The sequence below is a fragment of the Emys orbicularis genome, chromosome 8 (assembly GCF_028017835.1).
Source record: "Emys orbicularis isolate rEmyOrb1 chromosome 8, rEmyOrb1.hap1, whole genome shotgun sequence".
Classification (NCBI taxonomy): domain Eukaryota; kingdom Metazoa; phylum Chordata; order Testudines; family Emydidae; genus Emys; species Emys orbicularis.
The window spans coordinates 40,022,022-40,046,362 of NC_088690.1; the positions used below are offsets into that span (position 1 = coordinate 40,022,022).

The following is a 24,341-nucleotide window of genomic DNA, read 5'->3' on the forward strand; positions in this document are numbered from 1 at the left end:
AATTTTAAATTGACCCATGTTTAGAACTGTGATTAAACTTCAATATATTTTATAAAAAATAGTACTTAGTTTACTTTCACGGAAGTGAAGAGATACAATTGTGGTTGTTACAATGGTTGTTACAATGGTAGAAATACATATTGTCGATAAACTGCAAGTGAGTTCAAAACATACTGTACAGCACCGCTTCAGAAATTGTGTGATGGCAAAATGAATCATATACATTTTTTCAAAGTAAATCAAATCCCTAAAATCTTTCTCTTGGAATAAATAAGAATAATGTGCATTATGCTTCAGATTGCTACCAAAATATTTCCTGATTTTGAGCAATAGACAGATTAAAAAAAGACATAAGGTAAAAAAAGACATTCATGCATTTAAGCCACCATTAGTCTCTGACTCTAATATAAGGCAGATCATAATCTTTTTAAAACTGTCTTTAGCCACTTAAACCCTCTTTAGTGCTTTTCATGACAAGGTCATGGCAGGCCTTGTTTTTTCAAGAGTTAGGATGCTTGTATTTCCAACAGGTCATTTTTGACAGGCTCAGCCATATTTGGAACACATTGCACAGTAGAAAATGCTTTCATTTTTTAATGAAAAAGAACTTAAATAAAAAGAAATCCAGAAGGATGTTTTAGAGTTTATCACAAATGACACTTTTGAAGTGTGCGTGGGGGGTGGGGGGGGAGGAGGGGGAGAGACAAGTTTATGTGTCATCTTCAGTCTTAATAATGTGGAAAAGGGTGACATTGAACAGGACCTGATGTCCATTATTCCAGGCATAGAGAGCTCTATCTCTTGCATTGTAGTCAAGCATGGATATATGAAAGTACTGATTATGGAACGGAATGTCTGTATACTCATAAGTGGAGGTTTTCGTGGAATAAGAATAGTAGACCTTGGCTCCTGTTAAATGTGAGTTGGTAACATACAAAGTTCCACAGATCATGAAGGATTCCCCAGCACTTCTCTTTGGATAGCCTGTACTCCAGCTCTTCATCACTTCTAACGTATCCTGGTTTAGTTGGCTGATAACAATGTTGCCTGCATTCTGATTGGTAGCATATACGGCCCACAGCCCAATTTCATCTGCCATCAGGTCAATATCTGAGAAGCCGCCCCAAGTGTAGGGGTACACATTGTGAAAGCCAGCATATTCCAGGCTACGCTGTGCAAGCACCCGTCCAGTGTCAAAGCTGTATTTGATGATTATGTTACTCTGATACTTGTTGAAATAGAGGGAGCCATTGTAGACAACATGATTGGTTCCTGCCCATTTGAATGGAAGATTGTATGTTCTTGATTCAGCCCCACTGACAAAGTCTGTGATTGATTTGTATTCACGGACAATTTTATTGTTAGTATAACTGTCCATGTACCAGACCTGAAAGAAAAATAAAGAATAGGCTGTGAACTACTGAAATAGAATCCTTGGCTGATCATGCTGTATTCTGAGTACATTTTAAAATATGTTCCAGAAATCCTGTGGCATTATAAGTTACTAGACTTGCTCATAAAACCTACAAAAGTGAAGGATGTGTCTGTATATTTATTCTGTTGCAAAGACATTAGTAACACTAGCATTTTGGATCAGAACCTACTCAATAGCCTCTCTGAGGCTGCTTTCACAACAATGTCTGCCACGGTCAGAGAAGTTTGCTTTGAGAGTGTTCTCATAGCTTGGCCCTCTGGCTCAAGGGGTCATTAGTATTGTTAATGATGTGCCCAGATTGTGAAAATCCCAAAGATGGAAGGAAAGTTGAGTGTGACTCGAACCTTTGAGTCACACCCAGAATTAGAACTGGTTGGAATTTTTCAGTTGAAACTTTACTTGCTGAAAAATGGCATATTTTCAGGAATGAGAATTTTCCATGAAAATGTGTTTTCTGGGTTTTTTTTTGTATCTTACTGATTTTTCCACTTTTTGGTTCCCTATCACCTTTCTCTCCCATTTTATCTTCCACATTTATTACTTTATTTCACTCCCCACCTTTTCCCCCTTTTGCCCCTGATAAGGGGGGAGGGAAGAGAAAGTAAAAGAAATTAAAAATAAATAAATAAAAACAAACAAAAATTTTCTTTTTGCTGAAAATTTGGAAAACTCCCCCCAAAATGAAATTTTGTTGATAATTTTTGTGACACATACTTACCTTATTTCAACTAGCTCTGACTGAAATCAAGCATACCCAAGTGCATTGATTTTTTAGTATTGGCCTTATCAGGTAAAGACCTGGATAAACCACATTGAGGGCCTAACTCTGCAAGCATGTGTTAGTTTACGCATGTAGGAAGCTCATTGACATCAGTGAGATTACCCACATGAGTAAAGTTACTCATGAATAACTGTTTACAGGATTGGGTCCTTAGAAGATGTCCACTGAAGAAACTATAATGAAAAGAAAGAAAATAATGTGTATTTGTATACAGAATACAGACTAGTATGCATCCTCCCCAAAACAAGCAGTTTAAAACTAATGAAAATATGCAATATAGTTGACTTATTTTTTTAAGGAGGATGGTTTAACCTTTTTCCCCCTAAAGTACTTCAAAATATAGAATATGAAAATGCAGGGAATACAAGAAATAAATGCTACGTGGTAAAATCTCATGTAGGGAAATTATCCCCTTGTAAAAATTAAAAATGCAAATAAAATATCAGAAGAACAGAAAGATATTCAATGCCGCAACATACTCGGTTATTCTTTTCTGATGCTAAAGGATCTGTCATCCAGGCTCCAAATCGGGTTCCAGAGGTCTTGACTGTAATGGGGCCTGTAATTTTCATCAATTTGCCACATGCTGAAATTAGAAAAACAAATGTACTCTTATGAAAGCCGCAAACAATTTAAACATAACCTGACCATATTCTGACTGATGTCAAAGAGTTGTCTAGAGAACAAGACTAATTGCTATAAACCACAGAATGATTTCAGAGTGTACGGAGGCCGGTTGAAAATAGCTCTTCATCCTCAGCGTATGAACACTGGTAGTTTACATTTTCTCCATTGAAAAGGGAGACAGGGATTTTTTAGAAAAGTTATAAAAATGTTTCAGAATCTTTATTATCTTTTGGGTTCAAACAAAATAAGATAAAAATATATTAAAATATCTCCCCCACCAGACTCAGAAAAGCCAGAAGCTAGTGTTGCCTCCAAATGGATTTGAGAAATCTATCCCTTCCTTAACAACTTGACACGTCAGAAGGAGAAAAGGGAAATTAAAAAATTCTAATGCAGATTCCAGTATTGCATAATCCAAATACTAATAAATTTAAAGATTTTGAATTGACTTTCTTCAAAATTATATTCAATTTACATCTCAGTGAGGATTACAAAAGAAGCTATGTTTGAGCTCCTGCAGTCTTGGAATGAATTGTCTAAGCACTAACAGCTCTATCCTGCAAACGTTACTGGTATTAATGCCTACTAATGTGAGTTAATCCCATTGTTATCAGTCTCCCCAATACCTTGTGCAACTCAAGATTCAGGCAAGTGGAGTGGATTTCATTCTTAGAGAACTGAAAATGGCAGATCTAAAATCCCATCCACATGCCCCAACATCCCTGATTCATCCCTGCTGTCAGTTTATGCAACAATTCACAGTTCGTTATTTTCTCATTTCTCCCCACACAATCAACTCAACTCCATAGCAGCATCTGGAATAATAATCCAAGTTATAATATAATTAACTCCAATATACCATAGATAACAGTTACAGAGATAGACTCGAATGTGTAAAACCACCATAGGTTTACGAGCAAAGTAATCAGCAAAAAACGCCATAAATGAAGAAAGTAAATATGAGAATTATTCTGGAACTGTCACCACATCAATGGACATCTAATCCACCATGCTGTCCCTTGTTAGACTGTCTGGGAGGAAATAATAAGAGTCAATTTGATCTTGAGTGCTGACCTTCCTAATAATCCAAAAATCTATATTTTAGGGGACATTAATAACATGCCTATTACCAACAAAGCTCACAGGGAATTTATTCTAAATTTATATCGCCAAAAGACTTACTATCATAGAATGGTGTAGATGAATAAGTGACCCTGCAAGTTTGGGAAAAAATGATATTCCAGCTGAATGTAAATATTGAAACATTTCATGATTTTTTTTAAAAAAAAGTATTTTAGATATATATAATTCATTCTGATATAACTGCTATTGCACATGACCCAATCTAGCCAGAAAAGGTAAGAGACAAATAGAATATATCACTTTAAAAGCTAAGGTATATCATTCAAAGGAGCAGGTCACATCATGATTTCATTTTGTAATTTATGTAACAGACAAAGAATGCACTGTATTGTATGTTCCTAATTTCAGCCAGTTATAATGCGGCTATTGCTCAGGTAGTATCTGAGTTATCACCAAAAGGAATTCAATCCCAGGCTAGTGAAATGGGTATAACAAAAATTAACATAATCTAAGTACGTACTGAGGATTTCATGAACAGCACAGGTTGTGTTTTTACTGTTAAGGCCCTCTTCTTAAAAGAGAGCTAATTTATTAGTTAGCTGTTAATGTTGATCCACACAAGCAAGCATCTGTGTATCTCAAACTCAAGTTGCAGGATCTTGTGAAGACATACTGGGATTAAACATGTAGGAGACACAACTTTTTATAATTCTGTTCTCTCCCCTCCCCTCCAGTTGCTTATAGTATTTAATTAACTATCTCTTCAGGGATTTTTTTTTTACAAAACTGCTACCAGTGTCACACATAGCCTGAATGCTACCATTCTGGTATGCTTTGCAAATCTCCATTGTGGGGAGTTGACTAATATATCCCAGTCAGGCCAAGTTTTACCCTCATTTAAAATGGCATGTCAGCAAACTCAATTTGTGAAGAATATATATGTGGAGAAGTCAGAAACCATTTGGAAAGTACTAAAACAATTATGATTTGAGAATCAAATTAGCGGAAAACATACAGTGCACTGAAAGAAATTAGAATGAAATTAATCACCACAACTAATTTACATTTACTTGCTCTTTTTTTAACTAATGGAAAAATACAAACTGAATAATGTAAGAATTTGCTGGATACATAATTAGTATCATTCAAGTATTGTGTTAAAATTAGAATTAAAATACACACTTTCCATTTTAGAAAAATTTAGAGTCCTAAAACAAAGGATATTTTTAGAAGAAAATGGAAAATTTAATTCAGGAAGATACAGAAGTATAAAAAATTATCCCTGAAATTTAGCTCTAGAATTTACAAAATAACGGTTGGATAATTATCTTTCAAAACCCATGGTGGGCTAATCAAAGAAGAAGAAGAGGGATGAATTTAAAAAGAGACAAAACTCTGGTTTCATATAATCCAATGGGGACAGCCCCTCAAAAAAGAACATCTTGCCTCCACTTTCTCCTCTCTCTCTGTTGCAGTTCCCGGCTTTCCCTTTCCTTTTTATTGGTAACAGAAGCCCCAAAGCTTATCTCTCTGTGCATGGGGAGCTTGATGAATCATTTTGTTCTATTTAGAACTAACTAAGGCTATCACATCTTATACCCACCACAGCCCATCTCCACTTTAAAGTTAACTTTTGATCTAGTTCCGCAGTTTCTGGTATGGCCCCCAGTGGTGCACTGTGGGTCTGTTGGCTTCCTAACGTAACTGCTCTCATACTAGTGCACAGTGTAGACTGGACTATTCCCCTCTGTGATTTGGAGGGAGACAGGAGGAGCAATCAACGCCCACCTCCAATGACTAATGTCCCCAATCCTCCTACATCCCTTAGAACAAGCTCTCTCAGCACAACCTCTTCCCAGCTGAGACTTTCACTCATGGAGTGCGGTGATATGTGCCTTCAGTCCTGCCCTCCTTTCAAATCTCAACAGATTCCCCCACAGTTGCATGTTTGCATGCATCCCTCATTTGTGGCAACACTTAAAAAGGTATCCTCAGTTTTCATTTGAAAAGTCTGATCACTTTTATCAACAAGATTACTTTGTGTGTGGGAGGTGGTGGTACAGAGTGATAGTGGGCAGGGGAAAAGAGAAAATAAAACTCCCATTTTTGCATAATGCTGATGCAGGCAAAGGGCAGTCAGAATTTTGTTCAAGCACAACATCAGTATCCAATGTACACCACTGAGTAATTTGAATTCAGAAGGAATTGTTCAGAATGACAACAGAGGCCCCAAAGCACATCTCAACTATTTAGAACTACTTAGGGCCACTGCGTATAACCTTCATGGTTGGAAATTACTCTGAGAGTGCCACAAATCAGCTGGCCTGCTAAGTACTGACCATGGGAACAGAGTGAGGCTCTGGCTGACTGATTGGGCAGAGACAAATTGTGAGACCAGAGGAGGAAACTAATTGAGGAAATATAGGTCCCACCTCCTCATTTCACTTCCACGAATCACACAAACACCTAAATCATGTGCAATGCCTTTTCAACCAATGGCACATCAGAAGAAAAGAGAATCTGATTAACAGAATTTAAAACAATGAAAAAGTAAGCTGCCCCTCTTCTCTGGGAAATATTGTACCTAGATATCATCATTTTCTCCATGTCTGTTTTGTGGAATCTGATCCTGCAAACACATTTGCATACATGTAACAATGGAGCTGTACAGATTTTGCAGGATTGGACCTTGAGGCAATCTGTATTTGTGTACATTGTAAAGTGCCAAGCACTGTGTGCTAAAACATGGGAAAGGTGCTGCAGAGATGACTGAAATTCCCCGTCTCAAGATGGGGTAGATCAGTGTGTGGATCCCACTGGTCTTCTCTGATTAGAAGTCTAATTGGACCCCATGAAGCCAAAACAGGGGTTTCAGATCCTGTTTTAAGTTAAGTATCAGAGGGGTAGCCATGTTAGTCTGGATCTGTAAAAAGCAACAGAGAGTCCTGTGGCACCTTTAAGACTAACAGATGTATTGGCGCATAAGCTTTCATGGGTGAATGCCCACTTCGTCGGATGCATGTTTTAAGTTAGAAAGTGACCAGATTAAAAAAGGAAATAAAAAGCTGGTAAAAAAACAACATAAAATGGGGAAAATGTCATGGCTCTCCTTCCCTTGAAGTGAAAATAAATTAAAAAAGAAAAGCTCTTGGTTCAACTCATTAGATGCTTTCTGGATAGTCGGTTTCTTGTTTCCTTTGGAAACAAGATAGGAAGTGAATTCTCTAAAAACAGACCTGGAAGGCAGACATGCTGGCAGCAGAGTGGCAAAAAGAGGAGATGATGGAATTATCCCCTGCTATGTCCTTTCGTCAACTCTGAAATGAATGGCGGACATTAGCAAGTACAACTATATTAGACATTCATGTTAATTGTTTTACTGAATCTTGGTGTTAGCTGGAAACACCTTGTTACTATCTTTTAAGTGACTAATAGTAATACCATAATACAGGATTGTTTGCATTACAGATTTATCTAGTGCCTGTGTCTATTTGTGATATAGTTGTGAATTCAGAAATATAGCTGGGAAAGATCAGTGAAGCAAAGATACAATCTGCCACATGAATTTTCTACAACAGTAGTGGTGGCTAAGAAATGTAAACAGCCCACAGATTATTTTTCAGGGCCAAAAGCTCCTTTTTTTTTTGTCAGAAGAAAAGTGTGACAATGTAGAAATATCTCTTGTCATGGCATATAACCTTTTGACTATAGTACACCTCATAAGCAGAAATACCAGATGATAGTGAGAAAGGAAGGTCTTGTGTACTTCCAGCCTAGCAAAGAAGAGAAAATTTTGGAACATTCTTGTGAGAGCCTGTTTGATAGATTTGCAGTCCTTTTTCCAGAACAAAGATATCCAGATAGGTTTAGATAACAGCAGATTTTCAGGATGAGATTTTTCTAAAACACTGAGTATTGGTCTAAATCTGCTTCCACTGGAAAAACTTTAATTGATTTCAGTGGAAGCAGCAAGGCCCATGCTGAGCGCATTTGAAAATCCCAATGGTTATCCTAACTGAACAGCCAAGCCTTTTAATGTTTGTCCACTAAATGTGATTGTATAAGAAGTACAGTGCACCATCTCATGAGTGTTTGTGGCCTCATTCCCTTCTTGTACTAGTGTTACTCCATGGACTTCAATACAGCTGCTCATGATTTACACTGGTTTAAGAAGATGACCAGGGTACAGGATGAGGAGCATATACTACCCATGAAGGAGTGTAGAAGCAGATGCACTATCCCTGCATGCTAGGGAATCCTGGAAAGCAGAATGCATTCCAGAACTCTCTGTGGGGTGGTGAGACATTGCCAGCACCTACTCTATAAGTCACTAGAACTTGTGGGAGAGGCTGGGAAGACCCAGTGAGCATATGGCTATTTTGAGGTACACATAGGAATGGGTAACCAATGCTAATATAGCCCCACAGTCTCTGTGATGACTAGAGTTTACTCTGAAGATTACAAGTTTTACCATATACCACAAACCAAAACAACCCCACTATAATGATCATATAAGTTTTTTTTTTTTTACGTAAGGTTAATTTTTAGATGCATCGCTGAAAGAAAATGAGCCGAATAAATTTAGTACAAGGACAGAATGGAAGTTTTCCTGGTTAATTAATAAATATTTACCTATTGAGCTCTGCTAGTACCTAGTTATGAGGTTTTCCTTTTTCTGTCTCAAACACAGTTAATCTGGCTTTTATATGCAGATTGTTTCAGGTATTTATTTAGATATTAAACACTGACCTGAATTATTATGGGTAAGAAACAGGGTAGAGGGAAGTGAGTCCACTCCTCAGTGTGTACATGAGCAGTTTTCAGATGCTTTACTTCTTTTGCATCCTTCCTTAGGATAAAATTTGTTATGGGAATACATTGTAAAATGAAGAGCTAGAGCCTGAGCTCACCCTTTACTTAGAGTTTTATCCTACTTAGCCCCAAACCAGGAAATATGGTGGTCTAGTGGCTAAAGCCTGCCACTGGGAGTTGAAACTCCTGGGTTCTATTTCGAGCTCTGTCACTGACTCCTTGTGTAATCTTTGGTGTAGTCACTTACCTTCTTTGTGTTATGGTTTCCTCATCTATAAAATGGGGATAATAATTATTACCTCCCTCACAGAACACTGTACAGCTTAGTGTTTGTAAAGCTCCTCAGAATCTACAGGAATGGTGCCATACAAAGAATCACTATTATCAATACAAGAATCCCTTGCTAATGCTACCATCTCTTTTGCGATCAATATGATGGCATTTCTTTGTTGAATATGCTATTACACTTTCCAGGCCCCAAGCAAAAATATCAATATCAAATTTTGCCTTGACCTTGCTGTATAAGAAAGCTAGAAATGAATCTAGCATATATCTAGTCTAATAGCTTCTTTCATGTTTCATAGGCAACTGTTGTCTGAGAGAATATTGATTTACTAGACTGACCATATTATTTTTAAAAATCTGTCACTACTAAATAGCATTAATACACAGTAGCTGATTAAATGAAGATGATAAATCATAGGAAAGCAGTGTATTACTAGAGTAAAAATTGTCCATATGTACAGCACATTATAGGCAGTACAATAAGGCCTACATTTTCTTGTGTGTATCTGACCTGCATGAGTGCCAGCTGAGGATTTGCACACACAAATGCATGCAAGCACACACACCCTTTTATATGCAGACAACCAAATTTACGCGCACAAGTCATGAGTATGCTAAACTGCATGCACACTTCTGAAAATATAGGCCAAATTTATCAACTGCTGCAAAGTGACATTTTCCTATTATAAGGCGAAGGAACAAGTTTCACTCACCACAATGGCTTTGGAAATCATTAAATTTCAGTGAAAGTAAAATGACTGCTCACTGTATGTTAATGAATGTTGCAAGGGTTGCCAATGCAGATGGAAGATTACTTTTAAGTGGCTAAAACTGTATAAATAATGCATAATATAACAGTTATATTACTGGAAAACACCTGCTAGGGAAAAGAAGAGGGAAAACAAGTCATTACACATGCTGGTTAGATAGCTATACTGCAAGACTCAACAAAAACTCTGTAATGATTCAAGCCCAGATCCTGGGTGCAGTGTTGCTGTTCTGTCCTACACTGCCATAGGATTCTGGCCCTAAACATGGCATGGACAGCCACAGTTGGGTCACCCCAGTGCAGAGGGATCCTCCAGTGGTGTAGAGCAGGCATAGCCCTTCAGTGCAATGGGCACAACTGGGGTGGTAGCTGGAGTTTCCTTATGCCCCCTGATCCCCAGATACTGTATTGGCCTCTTGGGGCTATATACAGCAAGATTAACTTTAAGCTGATTTCAGGCTGCTCTAACTTGCAGGTGGGGACTTGCCAGGAACACAGTCAGTCCAGGATTAGGGGAGCACAAAAGCCACCTGACCTGTGCTATGCTTTTCTCAGCCATTACTGAGCACCTGGATCTCTGAGAATAAGAGCAAAGACAATTCTGCATTAGGATTTAAGAAGGCTGAAGTCCTTTCAGTAGTTAGCCAGAAACCCGCTTTAAACTCCTTAAGCATGTAGGCAAACTATAGGGCCTAATATGAAAATTTTAGAATGGTAAAGTCTTACTAGTGTTATTGTCTGGCATCGTCCTACTCTTGAGGCTCAACATGTAGTTGCCTGTGGACTAGGAGAATATGTGATTGTTACATGGCTATAGAAGGCAGAGGGGTGCAGAGACAAGTCTAGGGAGGTGAGGAGGGAAATGAGAAAGAACTCTAAAAACAGAGAAAGAGATGAGATCCTGGCAGTGAGCAGAGAGAGAAAAGGAGCCTTGGAGAAATCATATAATTGTATCTATATAGGGAGATAACTGAGTTGCAGAGTTTGGATTCAGAATCAATCTGGAGATGAATTTCTGAGAGACAGACAGAGAGAGAGAGAATACGTGTGCACGGATATGAGGGGGGTTTCTGATCCTGTAGTGAAGTTTCATCCAACTTGCATACATATACTAGGAGCAGGGTATGATGTTTATTTTAATGTGGCGATGGTGTATTTGCTACTTTTATTTTATAGAACTTCTCCCCCTTAAATTACCAATATAAAAAAAAAAATAGGCCCCAGAGACTTTTTTTATTGGTCAAGAAAGAAAGGAAGAATTGTATGTTAGGGAAGAACTCCTGGGAAGAGAGTTAAGAGAAGGGATTTGACCTAGGAAAATAATTAAAAGGGAAGTGAAAGGTGTGGGAAGAACCTGTAGGAAAGACTACATACCATATATACTTGTTCATAAGCCAAATTTTTTTAGTAAAAAAGGGAAGCACCAGAGAAGGGGGTCGGCTTATGAATGGGTATAGAGAGGGAGAGGTGGGACACAGCCCCTCCCCACAACAGAGGGAGCAAGGAGAGGCAGCACAGCCAGCACAGTCAGAAGGGAAGAGGCGGGGCCAGAGTCTCTCCGCTTCTGGCCACGCTGCTCTCCCCCCAGCCTCCGAAGTAGCTGCAGCTCCGGGGCTGGCAGGCTGCAGCCGTGCTGCTAGGCCCCGCCCCCCAGAGCAGGCTGCGGCTGTGCTGCCCAGCCTGCTGGAGCAGCTCCAGCCAGGTCAGAGACATCCTCCCCGGCCCTCCCCAGATAAGGTGGGAAGGGATGGGATGGGGAGAGTGTGGGGGTCCCGGGCTAGGGGTTGGGTCATGTGGGGGGTGTCACAGAGGTTACTCCCCTGACTCCCAGTTTCTCCCCCCCAAAAAAATTCCCCACCAGTTGCTGTCCTGGCCCGTCAGGGTAAGCAGCTGGCGCGCCGGGACACTTTGTTTACTTAGGTTTACCTCCAGGCCTGCAGATGCTTGAGGTAAACTAACCATCTCAGGCCGGGAGCCAAAGTTTGCTGACCCCTGAATTATAGGGTCGGCTTATGAACGGGTCATAAAAATTTTCCATTTTTACTTATCCATCTTGGGGGGGGGGGTGTCGGCTTATAAACAAACCGGCTTATGATTGAGTATATACGGTAACTATAACAAGGATGATTCTGAGATTCAGAATACCTCCCATTGTGCAGTCAATTCATTGATTTATATTACAGATATTCACCACAAACAATGAAAACAAGATGACTGAAAAATATGTAATGCCAATTTTTTCTCCTTAATATTGCTTCAGAACAGTTACTATCAAGAAAAATCACTATTTAGACCAAATTTCTTGCTTGCTGCTGCATAGTAAAACATTTATTTTCCCTTGACTGCACATGTATATGTTCTGTCAATGTAATAACATGCTATTATGTGTATGTATTGTAGTGGAGAATTGACTCATAAGAGATTTCTGTCTGAGGAAATCTTTCATGTATTTTTGCCCACCACAGATGTGCTAATCCCATGTAAAAATAAGCTGAGAATAAATAATTTAAGAGGTTAACCCAGTCTAGATTATTTTTTTTTTTGGTCTTTTTCCATTACTTCAAAAATGTACATCTTCTGTAATAGGCAGCACCTCTTTCATATTTCAGATGCACCCACCACCTATGAAAGTACACACCCAAGATTTGATCATTGAGAAACCTATCATAAGCCTGAGTTCTATTTTGTTAGTGTTTAATTTTTGTTCATAGTGATTTTTTAGTTCTCATAAAAAGGGTCAGACTGAGAGAAGTGGAAGGCAAAGACTTTCAATAAATAATAATTCTTGGCTCCTAAACAGTACCTCCCAGCCAAGTATCTCAAAGTGTCTTGTCAGTTACTTTAATTGGAGCAGGCTAGGGCCTTTAAGTCCTCAGAACATGCCTCTGAGGTAGAGAAGTATTAATTATCCCCTGTTCAGGATGACATTTTCCAAAAAGGCCTCTAATTTTGGGTGCCCAATATTAGACAACTAGTCTCTAATTTCCCTAAGCATCTACTGAAGCCAACGACTGGGCATCCAAAACTGAGACTTTCCCAGAGTCACACAGGAAGGTTATGGCATCGCTGGAAACAAACCCAAAGCTGTGCTTTCACCAATACATTCTTTCTGCTAAAGTAGGTAGGAACAGTTCTAATTTCAGTGGATCACACCTAACCTATTATTACTAGAGGCCCAAAAGTAATACAGTCTGAGAGGTCATTTTCTGAACTGGCTATTTGTAAACTTCAAACCAAGATTTAAATTGTGATGATGGTTTTTGTCATGTGGATATCTCTCCATTGGACACTGGACAGAGATCGCCAACATATATCACATTGGCCACTAAAATGCACCTGGATGCAATCCTGGCCTGAGTTATATTACAACTAGTGTGAGAGAGGAAACAATATTTGTATCCCATTAACAAGTTCATGAGCAATTCAGTCCTAAGACCCCCGTCCTTAGGATTTCCAAGTTGCCATGCCTTATAATTCTGCATCTTAACTCTTTCTATTAATAATGGATCAGATTCTAATTTAAATTGTACTGGTGGAAATCTAGAGTAACAGTTGACTTCAGTGAAGTCACTCTTGATACACATTAGTGTAACAGAGATCAGAATCTGTCCCAGTGTGTCAAAGAGCTGAAAAATAGAGGATTTTATGTTTCTACATCAAAGCTCTAAAATATATAACCTAGGGACAAAATCCGGCATGAAATGGTTAACTTACTGAGTTTTTTCATGCAGTCTCGAAGTCTGGTTTCTAAACTGAGCACCCTCTGGTGTAGTTCCTCATAGTCATAGGCACCAATTTCTTCCTGAATCCCAGTGAGAACTGCTGACAGATTCCTAATTTCCTCCTTGAACTGGGTGATTAACTTGGCATCAGTTTTGTACTGTTCCAGAACTGGGATCAATGGCAACAGCTCATCCATCTTTTCCTTCAACTCCTGCAAAAAGCAGTCACCTGGGCATTAGAGCAGCTTAAAGGAGTTCAGTCCCCTAACACTCTTTAATACAATATTTTGAACTGATTAATAAAATGACTTTAAAATTCTTATTGATATTAGTTTCAGATCCATTACTAGTGTATTGTGAAAGTCTAGCGAATTCAACAGTACGTGTTGGATAAAATGTAAAAGAGAATATTCAATTTCTACTGAAAATACAAAATTCATTTTTAAAAGATTGGAAACAAATCTGAGACGCGTCTTTCCCTGCACATGATACAAAACTCCTGTTGACTATATTTTTCTTGAGAAAAGGTGACCAGGACTGACCACACAGTTCGAGGTGAGAATATGGCACTGAAATAGTGACATATTTTCACTGATTTTCTATTTAATTTTTATAAATACTAATATTTAATTTACTTTTTTTGACTGCCACTGCACTCTGAGCAGACATTTTCATTGATCTGTCCACAGTAATGTCTAGGTCTTTTTTCTCCTAAGTGGTTAGAGTTAAATTTAGACTCCAACAATGATATGAGAGATTCAAATTATATTGGCCAACGTGCATTTATCTTTAGTGATTTTTCACTGCCCAATCAATTAGTTTTGTTAGATACCTCTGAACTTCCTCAAATTCTTCTCCAGCTTTAACTAACTTAAATAATTGTATGTCATCTGCAAATTTTGCAACCACATCATTCTTTCTCTTTCCCAGACATCCCATACTTAAAAGTTTGCCATGTTGAAAATTGACCATTTATCCCCATTTATTGAATGTTTGTCTCTTAGCCATTTCTAATCCATAATGGCTATTTATCTCTCATATCATAACTATAATACACTTAATATCTTTTGCCAGGGAGTTTGTTAAAATAAGTCTTAATACATTATGGCAACTGGCTCTTGTTCAGCCACTAACATGTAACTACCCTGAAAGAATCCTAACAGATTAGAGATTTTTCTTTTATGGAAGGCATGTGGGTTTATCCTTTTCAGATGATGTTCATGTAGATATGTTATAATTCCATTGATAATTTAAGGAAACACAATGTGCCATTATATATTTATAATAACATTACAAGGGGTAAAGGTGAAAACTTTCGTGAAGTTGAAACTGGCTGAGCGGAATTATACTCAGACTTTCGGCTAAACTGAGAATAATAAATAACCATACTCTCCAAGTGAGCTCTTATTAGTATAATTAATTACTGAAACCAATTACTGTTCAGTGATCAGTACCTCTGAAAAATCAGAACCCACTCAGTTAGGTGCCACTCTTTTTGAAAATGTAAGCCTATGCTTTTATGTTTCAGCTATCATGAACACCTCAAAAGACATAATGTTAATAAATTTTTTGTCTTTGGAATATATTTAATGGACCCTATCTTGCATTCCTTGCACACTCAAAACTCTCCATCATTAGGGCCCAGTACTTGCAATACTATGATATATGTCTGTAACATTGTCTCCTTAGTATAGTCCAGATGGCTTCCTAAGAATAGACAATAGCAGTTTCTAACCTCTAGCACTAGACTTCATGGCAGATAGGGTGGCTAAAGTTTTTGTTCAGTGAAAATCACTAGGAAATTTAACATGGACATTTTTTCTTACAGCACATGTGGATTAGAGGGGAGGGGGATACACCGCAAAACCAAAATAACTAACTCCCCCAACCTCTAATCAGAAACTTTTCGATCTTAATGCTATTAAGTACCAATTACAATAACTTCCCTCATTATAAACTTTTTTCTCTTCAGTTCTACGAAATGTCAGACAACTGTAAAAGTGCAAAACCCTCTGGTCATTTGCTATTAATTCCCTGGCTTCCTCATTTATCACTAGTGCTTGACTGCATATAAATCTCTCAGTATGAACTGCACATTGATACAGTAAAATAGGATTCTGTTTATACTAACATTTCTCTAACGTTTTAATAATTAATGATCACTCCTTATTGCAGTTAAACTGAATAGGAAAAGTGATTATCATAATAAAAGAGGCTATATTATGGTTCCTTTTCAACGTTGCTTTTGTATAAGCTTTTCAAGCCGAGATCTTAGCAGTTCATGCATTGCTTTTTAGTGCATAGCTTGCAGCAAGCTTTCAAAATTATTATTAAAATAAAACCTACTTGAAAATGCTTTGTCATTAATGTCTTCTGATCATCTTCAATTTGCCGAAACTTAGCCTTCAGCCCTTTCATTTGTGTTTCCATTTTTAAAACATACTGGAAATCCCTCTGAGTCCGTAGGTTTAAAACTTCAATAGATTGGGACATATTCTGAACCTGTTAAAGAAGAACACTGGCTGCACTCTGTTTTTCTTTTTCTTGTATGTGTAGTTAAATGTCAAGTGATAAAATGTCATGCCTCTGTCAATGCTTGAACTGTTAGCCATTTTTTACCTCAGTGGAACTTTGAATTCATAACTGTAGAACAATACAGAAAGTGGGCCACATTTTGGCCTTGGTCACACGTGTAATCCCACTGAAATCAATGGGATTGTTCCACTATAAATTAGAGGAATTTTGCCCAATGTCTTTACCCATCATATAATACCTAAAAAGAAAACTGTGCACTGAGTATTTTGACAATTCAGCAAGGGGAAGAACTGTTCCAGGGCAAGGAATCATAAAGGAGGTTTGGGAGTCAACATTCCTGAACAAAAGAATATAAGTACAGTATTCAATAAATCAGGAAAATCGGATATTGATTTGAGTTAACTTATAACTCCATGCCATTTCACTACTTAAACCAATTTATTGAGGATTTGGGGGTGTGCAGGAAGAATGGGGTAAAGTTTTGATCTTGAATTTAAATTTGTTTAAGCTTCATCAAGGATCTGAATTTATACTTGACAAATGAAATGCATGCTGCCACCCAGATAGAGTTTGTACTATATTATGCAGCACTTGCTGATTTTTTTCAAGTGCTGTGTATAGAGCATGTGGATCTTAGAAGCAATCATTTAGCCCTGAACATTGTACTATTCTATTAAAGAGAATGGGCATGATTCTGATCCTTTACGTAAATGAAAATCAGGAATAATTCTACTGAAGTCAGTGGAGTTACATGAGTGTGAAATCAGTGCAAGAGAGATCAGGGTCTCCTTTAAGAGATATGTACAACTTGGGCTTTTGATAAATATGAATACAAGTTTTGCAGAACCCAATATTTTACACTCTAGTGATGCAGTAGTTTAAATGTCAATGCTTTGAGTAAATGTCACTCTCAAGCCCAAGACCATGTTTTACCAAACTAGATTTTTAAATTTTAAGGAGGGCTACACCATTGTTTTTGGCGAGTCAGCAAAATACCCTATTTTAGGGCTTGATCCTGCTCCCATTGAAGTTGATGGCAAAATACCAGCTGACTTCAACGGAAGCAGGATTGAGCCTGTAAAATGCTAGTGTGTGTTAAAAAAGCTTTGAACTGTTTTCTTTATACATTGTGCACTAGCACTACTTTAACTATAAATATCTTTACTCAAAGTTATTTATGCATGCTTCAGAAATATTTCCTAACTCTGATACAGATAATAAGATTTATTAAATTGACACCAACATTATTACTACTAGCACATTCTTTAGACTGTAACTTCTTTGGAGCCAGAACTATCTTTTTTGTTCTAGTGTTTGTACTACATCTAGTACAATGGGGTCCTGGTCCATGGATTCTCTATCTATTGTAGAGGCATTCCTAGATGCCTCTACAATAGATTTCAATCCAGCAAAGCACTTAAGCATGGGCTCAGGTTTAAGTATATGAGAAGTCCCATTGGAATCGTGCTTAGAGTTGGGCATATGCTCAAATGCTTTGTTGGATCATGGCCAGAGTGCTCACCTATCAGGTTAAAGGCTGTTAAGCCCTAAATGACTTGGACTATCCTGCTTGCCTCTTTCAATGCCATATTGCTGAAGATGGGATCAGCAAAGATCACCGTGCTGAGCCTTCTTAGTATAAAAGAGAGGCTGTTGGCAGGGTATCTATCCTTCATGATCATGAGCTTTGGAAATCACTTCCAGATCCCAGATCTGTTATCCTTCAGGATATGCTGCAAGGCACAACTTTTCCTCCAGCCATCTGAGGAGGGGATGGGTTGAGAGTTGGAGAAGTTTTTGTTGTTTGCTGTGGAAATCATTATTTTAATTGCTAGTATGTGTTTAGTAGGGTGGAAAGCAATGCATTACATTTGAGATTTTATTATACAATTCAGTAATATAACAGGTGGCCAGACTGTAGGATATGTGATTGTTTATAGTTTTATAAGTAGAAATAAAATAAATCTATTCAACTGTAAATCATTAATAGAAAAAATCACTGAAAGATGAAAAGAAATGAGAACAAAAGATAGCCCATTTCCATCTTTAAGACAAAGACAACTTTAATTTGTATGTACTTTATGTATCTTTCATAAGTGTTCACTTTATAATAATCAGACAAAATATGTGGGTGATACATTTCCAGACATGAAGCTGAAGCAGAACATTTTGTTGTTGTTTTTTCACAAAGTTTTGCATGTGCAATAATTTTATGCCAAAATTCACTTTAACTCATGCACACTAAATGGGGGAGGGGGAAGGAGGGAAGTACCACTAGAAAACATTAGGCCTAATCTTAAAGATCTTACTCAGAACTTGCTCAGGCAAAACCCCTTTTGTCCATCCAGTCTAATGGAGGTGGGAGAAAAGGGTGATATTCCTTCCATTCACTAATATATATAATCTTTGAGCTGTTATCCATAGTTTCAATTGGCACCTCATTGTGATGACGACTGTATCATACTGCATCTGGTTATTAGGATCCTGTAACATATTGTGGATCTGATACAGTTTGATTTTACTTAACCTACCACCTAGTTAAAAATACCTTAAAAATAGTGTTGATAGCAATGTAGATTAACTAGCAATAATCAGCCATACACATTTTTGCTAGAAAGTACTGTTAATGGAATAAATCCACATTTTTGTCGTCTTTTATGCTCCTTCTAATTATTGAAGCCAACAAAATTAATCCTTTCAGAGCTATGATAAAACTTGAAATGTTTCACTTTGCCAGATGCCACTTTCCCTCAGAAAGTGTAATAAACAGCAATGTGTGGCTTTATTGATGTAGTAAAATGATGCTATGTACCCACATTTGCCATCATCTCAGTGAAAGAAAATAAGTTGTAGAGCTTAAGCCTCCATGTAGAAGACTCCAAATGATCAAAGGGCTAGTTGTGAGAGGGTTGGTGCTGTGGACTTCAAAAAAAAAAAAAAAAAAAAAAAAGAATAAAAACCTTATTTATGAGTATTTTAATGCTTGGGAAACATGCCAGAGTAAAAGCTCTGGAGAATGAAGTCCTCTGTTTATCAACATAAGTATAGCATGGGTCGCGCCAGCACATGCTGTCTACATTGCTTCATCACTGTGCCTTAACCTTGACCTGAAAGGACCTCCTCTAACAAAGAGAGACTCCAGGCCTTGGCCTTTCTTTTGAGAGAGAGCTTTAATTTTTTATGTCTGTTCCGAAACTACAGCCAGTGAATGCTGTGAAACTTCGAGGAATGAGACAACCCAGCTGCGGAGTGTGCTTGCAGCTATATGTTGTTAATATGAACACTGCTTAATGATTTTGATCTCATTTACACTGGTTTTAGATTGGTGCCTCATATGGACTCCAGCGGTGGAGTTACTTGTGATTTATACTGGTGTAAATGACACTTAAGAGTCTAATTATTAACATACTTCAGTTTGGGGACCTGAGACACAAGTGAGTCCATATAGAAATGTTAAGAGTAAGGTTTTGTCTACACTACCACTTTTGTCAGTCAAGGATGTGAAAAAAACACATCCCTGACTGACATAAGTTTCACTGACAAAAATGCTGGAGTGAACAGTGCTATGTTGGCAGGAGAGGCTCTTCTGCCAACATAGCTAACACCACTTGTTGGGGGTGGTTTAATTATGCCGGCAGGAGAGCTCTCTCATGCTGGCAAAGAATGGCTACATGTGAGACCTTACAGCAGCACAGCTGAAGCGGTACTGCTGTGCCGCTGTAAGGTCCAGAGTGTAGACATAGCGTTAGTCTGGTTTGATCTACGTTCTCTAAACTTTTCTTGGGTTTGATCCTAATCTTTTGTTCCAGCTGCTTGTGTAGCTCCTGTTGGGATTCCCTCTGAGACCTCTTTCCACTTGGCTTCCCAAGAATTCAGTTAGACTCCAGACTTTGTCACTCAGGTATCTTTGTTTGTCATACAGCATCTCTAAAGCTGAGCTGATCAAGCTCAAACGTGGGGAGGGGTGTGTGTGGATGCAGGGTACATCACAGCTCCAAAGTTACACAGAAACTCTCTTCCTTTACATACATTACACATCTCATTGCATTTACTATACAGTGCATCAGACCTTTTTGGATTGGATTGGTTACTTTGCAGGAACCAATTCCTGTGCAGCAGACACTGTCCATGCATTGTCCACGCTCAACCTCCTATTTACCTCATCTCTACATTCATCTCTACATCTCGTTCATTGTAATCTTGTTCCTAGTAAATGGTTCTCCCTCTTATCTTAGATGGTCCAGACATTCTGCTTTTTAGCCTAATGATCTGGTTACCTCTCAAATTCTATCTTCCAAGAAATGAGGCCCAGAACAGGCCTCAGCTACAGCTCCTGCACCACAAAGTAAGTGAAAAGCCACTTTAATCTAGCTAGGTGGGATTTCCTCAGATTTAGAAGAATCCCAGAGTAACATAAACCATCAGAGTTGGCATAGGGGTCACACCATGTGCTTAGCTGGGGAAAACAAAGGCGGTTGGAGCATTGCTGCTCTCCACTGATCCCTGGCTGGTGGAATGTGGCAAGGAAGGGTCTTGTCTGTCTGGCTGGAAGAAATGGGGTATTTCTTCTTTAAGGGCTCCCCTACAATGTGGGTAGTAGGAAAGAGGGGGAAATGTACAGTGATGAACAGGAAGGGCAGAAAGTAGCTGGGGCAAGGTTGGGGCGGATCACTGCCCTTCCTACTGTCCAGAAGAGTGGGAGGGTATTTATACCCCATGCAGCCCTGGAGAAGCCATCTTTTACTGGGTTGGAATGGCAGCACCCACCCAGCCACCCATGAAAAGTGCAAAAGGATGGGGTTTCCTCATGACCTGTTGTGGGTATTACACTAGGCACCCTCTTCCTTGGAGGCTGGGAAGGAATTTTTCCCTCACTGCCAGAATGGCCGAGGTGGAGTGGGTTTTTTTCACTTTCCACACAGCAGGTCTGGGAACCAGTGGGGCAGAGCAGGGGGGGTTAGTATGTAAAACTCATGGCAGACGTCCAGGGCAGGTACTTGGTATGGAGGAGATATGGTTAATGGATAAATTGGATTAGAAAATGATTTGAAGAAAAGCATCTCTTAAGGGAGCTAAGGAAAGCAGGGTTTGACGGTCCTCTATCCTGTACAGCGGCATGCTGACCCTCCTCTTTTTTCTAGTCCCCCTTTAAGAAAGCTGAGGATGGGGGGTTGGGACTTCTACATCTGGTACAGAGAGGAACTGACCCCTCTCCTTTTATAGTCCCATTTCATCTCAAAGGAGGGGAGGGTGGCTGAGTCCCAGCAGTGAGACAGCAGGTTGGGGTTTATGTAGAAATGATTAAGGAAATGAGGATGACATGCACTGCACTATTTATTGCTGGCTAATCCAAGATATTTTAAATGAATAAAATTATGATCTAATTAAACCACGTCCATTGCCTTCTATCTTTCTTCTGACGTGGCCAGACAATGGCTTATTGGTGACTATTAAGCAGCATGGGGGGCTGAAGTGGATTAAGAAATGATGGCATAAAGTTCCGTCTATATCTTTCATGTCAACTTCTAAGCCCATCCTGAACACGAGATCATGCTATAATTTTACAGAATTTGGTCACATGATATGGCATGGGCCCTGAGTTACATACACAAGCCAAGCTCCCACTGAAGTCCATGGGAGTTTTGCCTGAGTCAGGCCTGCAGGATCTGGCTCCATATTGGCACTAAAGTGAGCTAATACTCCAAAAATGTCTGTGAGATAGTAAAGTACTGAACAATTTGTGCTGGAAAATATGTTTTTAGCTCAATATTTGGTGTTGCTATCTGCCTTTAATGCTCTTTGTGGCCTCAGAGGCTATGCATCACCATTTGTTCTACAGTAAACAGAACTTGGTTACAGTGGCTCAGGGATGTCATAGCTGCAGGTTTTCCTCATTTTCTTATGCAACAGAAATCAGCTTTTACGAATTAAATTTACATGCAGCTGTGAATAAATCTGAGGTGTAAGACTCTTTAGTTGTTTGGCAGAAAAACCACTGAACAAGCTGTTGGTGTGATTCAAGGGAATGAGCTTCAAAATCCTCCTATGATGGCGATGTGGGCACCAGATTGAATCCTGGTGCTTCTAGCTAGCTTGAACTGGAATTTGTAGCTACTTTTATGATGGCCAGTCTGTTTTGATACAGACATATAAACTATGGGACTCAGTTCTCTTAAAGGAATAAATCTGGGTGGAAGAAACAAGAGAGAAAATGCAGCATTAAGCTGCTAGATCAATGACGGATCAGCAGAGCTGTGTTGTAAAGAAACCAGATGAAGTGTGATTAGTGGTGGAAAACTGGGAAGGGGAAATAGAGAAATAACATTGATAGATAAACATTGAATGCTGTATTATTTATTATTTTAAAGAGGGAAAGGAGCAGATTACTAAGGAAGTCTTAGTAGACAAAAAGAAGGAATACATTTGGGAGACTTACCTTCTCTAGCAGTTGTCTAAGTTGCCTACTTTTGGCATCTCTGGAACATAAATTTTGTTCTGGTGCAACTACAGTACAAATGCATCGGCCATCTGGGTCTTGGGCTGAACTATACACTTGCCATCCTTCTTTGGGGCTAATTTGAGTCTATAGTAATAAAACAATAAGCAAAGGCAAAGAGAGTGAAATAGCTGATATTCATGAATGACTTTTTGGTTTTTCAAATTCTTTAAAACAAAATATCTATCTCTATATAGATATACACACACAAAGGAATTAAACCTAAGAGAATATGCTTGCTCAGTTACATACCATATGTGTTCACAATGATGTTCCTTTTAGTTATCTTTTATTATCCCCTTAATGGTTGATTGGTAATTTTGCATTTTTCCAAAGTTTTCCATTATACCTGACTCCTTGTTAATAGTTATTTAGAAATGTTTGACAGCCCTGCTTAATTGCAGTCATCATATTCAGTCTGGATGAGAACAGTTTTGTACTTATGATTCAACAAAAGTGCATTGATTTCATTCCTTGTGGATAGGTGTTATAGTTTTCATGAACAAACAAAAAATTTGTCCTTTCTTACTGGATGACTTTTACTTTAGATTAAGGGAAACAACAAGATAGAAAGGAACAAATATAAAGTCCCCATGAGAAAGCACAGTAACAGTATTCATGCTGACCAACTCTCAGGCCTAAAAACAAGTTAGAGGGGGCCCACTTTACTTTTAAAGGTGTAGTACACCAAAAACAGCCTTGCAGTTACATAGCTATAAACTCCAACAGCAACAGAGAAGCCTCGGGGAAGTACAGCAAAGAATCTGTTTAGTTTAGATGAGAGGGAACAAAGTTAGTCATTAACACTGTAATGTATGCTGGAAATTCCTAGAACATTCTGCTTTCAGCAGTCATGGTAACACTGAAAAATTCTTCTAGTCTTTTTTTTTTTTTTTTTTTTTTTTTTTTTTTGCAGTGGTGATCAACATCCCAAAGCTCTATGTGCCTATTTCCCTAAATATTATATGATAGATTGAAAGAGTTGGTTGACATGCATTTAATAAGATGTATAGAAATGTACAGAAGTCAAGATGAAGGAAGGAAATAAAAAAACTTGACGATGGAGGAATTTCCGATGATATAATTAAATCTGTTAATAGAAGTAATGTTCTTGTGTATTGGATTTAGAGATGTCTAGTCAAGATAAAATTATGCTTTCTTCTTTTTATATCTAACAAATACAGTATTGGCTACTTGATTTCAAAGCTCAGATGCTAATGGCTGCCACCAGAATAATTTCATTTTGGCACAGTGTATGTGAGTCACCAGTTATATTATAAAAACGTAGTTAACATCAGTGCAAACAGTAATTATTAAAACTGGCAAGCATTAATACTGATGCTTACTGGACTAAGTAAAGTCAGCTATTGCATAGTTCATCACTACAGGACAGATACAGTATCTCTCTAGAATGAGTTTAGAATAAAAGGTGAAAGAGTATTCCCTTGGTGATTCTTCTCTGCATTTCATCTTAATGCAAGAAAAGAGAACCACCTCTTTTCTTCCAAGGGATTTCTGCTGGGGTCACTGAAGAAAGCAGTGACCTCTCCTTCTGTAGAGTTAATTGAAAGATCAAAACTGTAATATTCCCCTGTTTTGCTAGGAAAATAAAAGCCTGTAATTTAAAGAGATTGTAAATGGAGGACAGTTGAACTTGCTTTAGGGTTTGCTAGAAAGACTTATCTAAGGTTCATTGCTAAATCATGCCAGTTTTATGATGTTCTTCTAACCTTTATTTTTTTAGGGCACAGGGAATCTAGTTTAACAGAGATGGTGAACAATAAAATCTAAACAGA

General features: G+C 38.3%; 1 protein-coding gene across 3 annotated transcripts in view; it reads right to left on the reverse strand.

Annotated features, from left to right (window-relative positions):
• Nucleotides 1-709: 709 nt before the first annotated feature.
• OLFM3 (olfactomedin 3) overlaps nt 710-24,341 on the reverse strand; it is a 28,347-nt gene continuing 4,715 nt past the window's right edge. For 2 of the 3 annotated variants that reach the window (XM_065409507.1, XM_065409506.1), the window contains exons 3-7: nt 22,486-22,621; nt 15,861-16,016; nt 13,507-13,726; nt 2,696-2,802; nt 710-1,387 (exon numbers count right to left, since the gene is read on the reverse strand). In XM_065409507.1, coding sequence (XP_065265579.1) covers nt 710-1,387; nt 2,696-2,802; nt 13,507-13,726; nt 15,861-16,016; nt 22,486-22,621 — 1,297 coding nt within the window. Of the gene's footprint in view, nt 1,388-2,695; nt 2,803-13,506; nt 13,727-15,860; nt 16,017-22,485; nt 22,633-24,341 lie in introns of all 3 variants that reach the window. The other variant, XM_065409508.1, reaches the window with a different exon arrangement.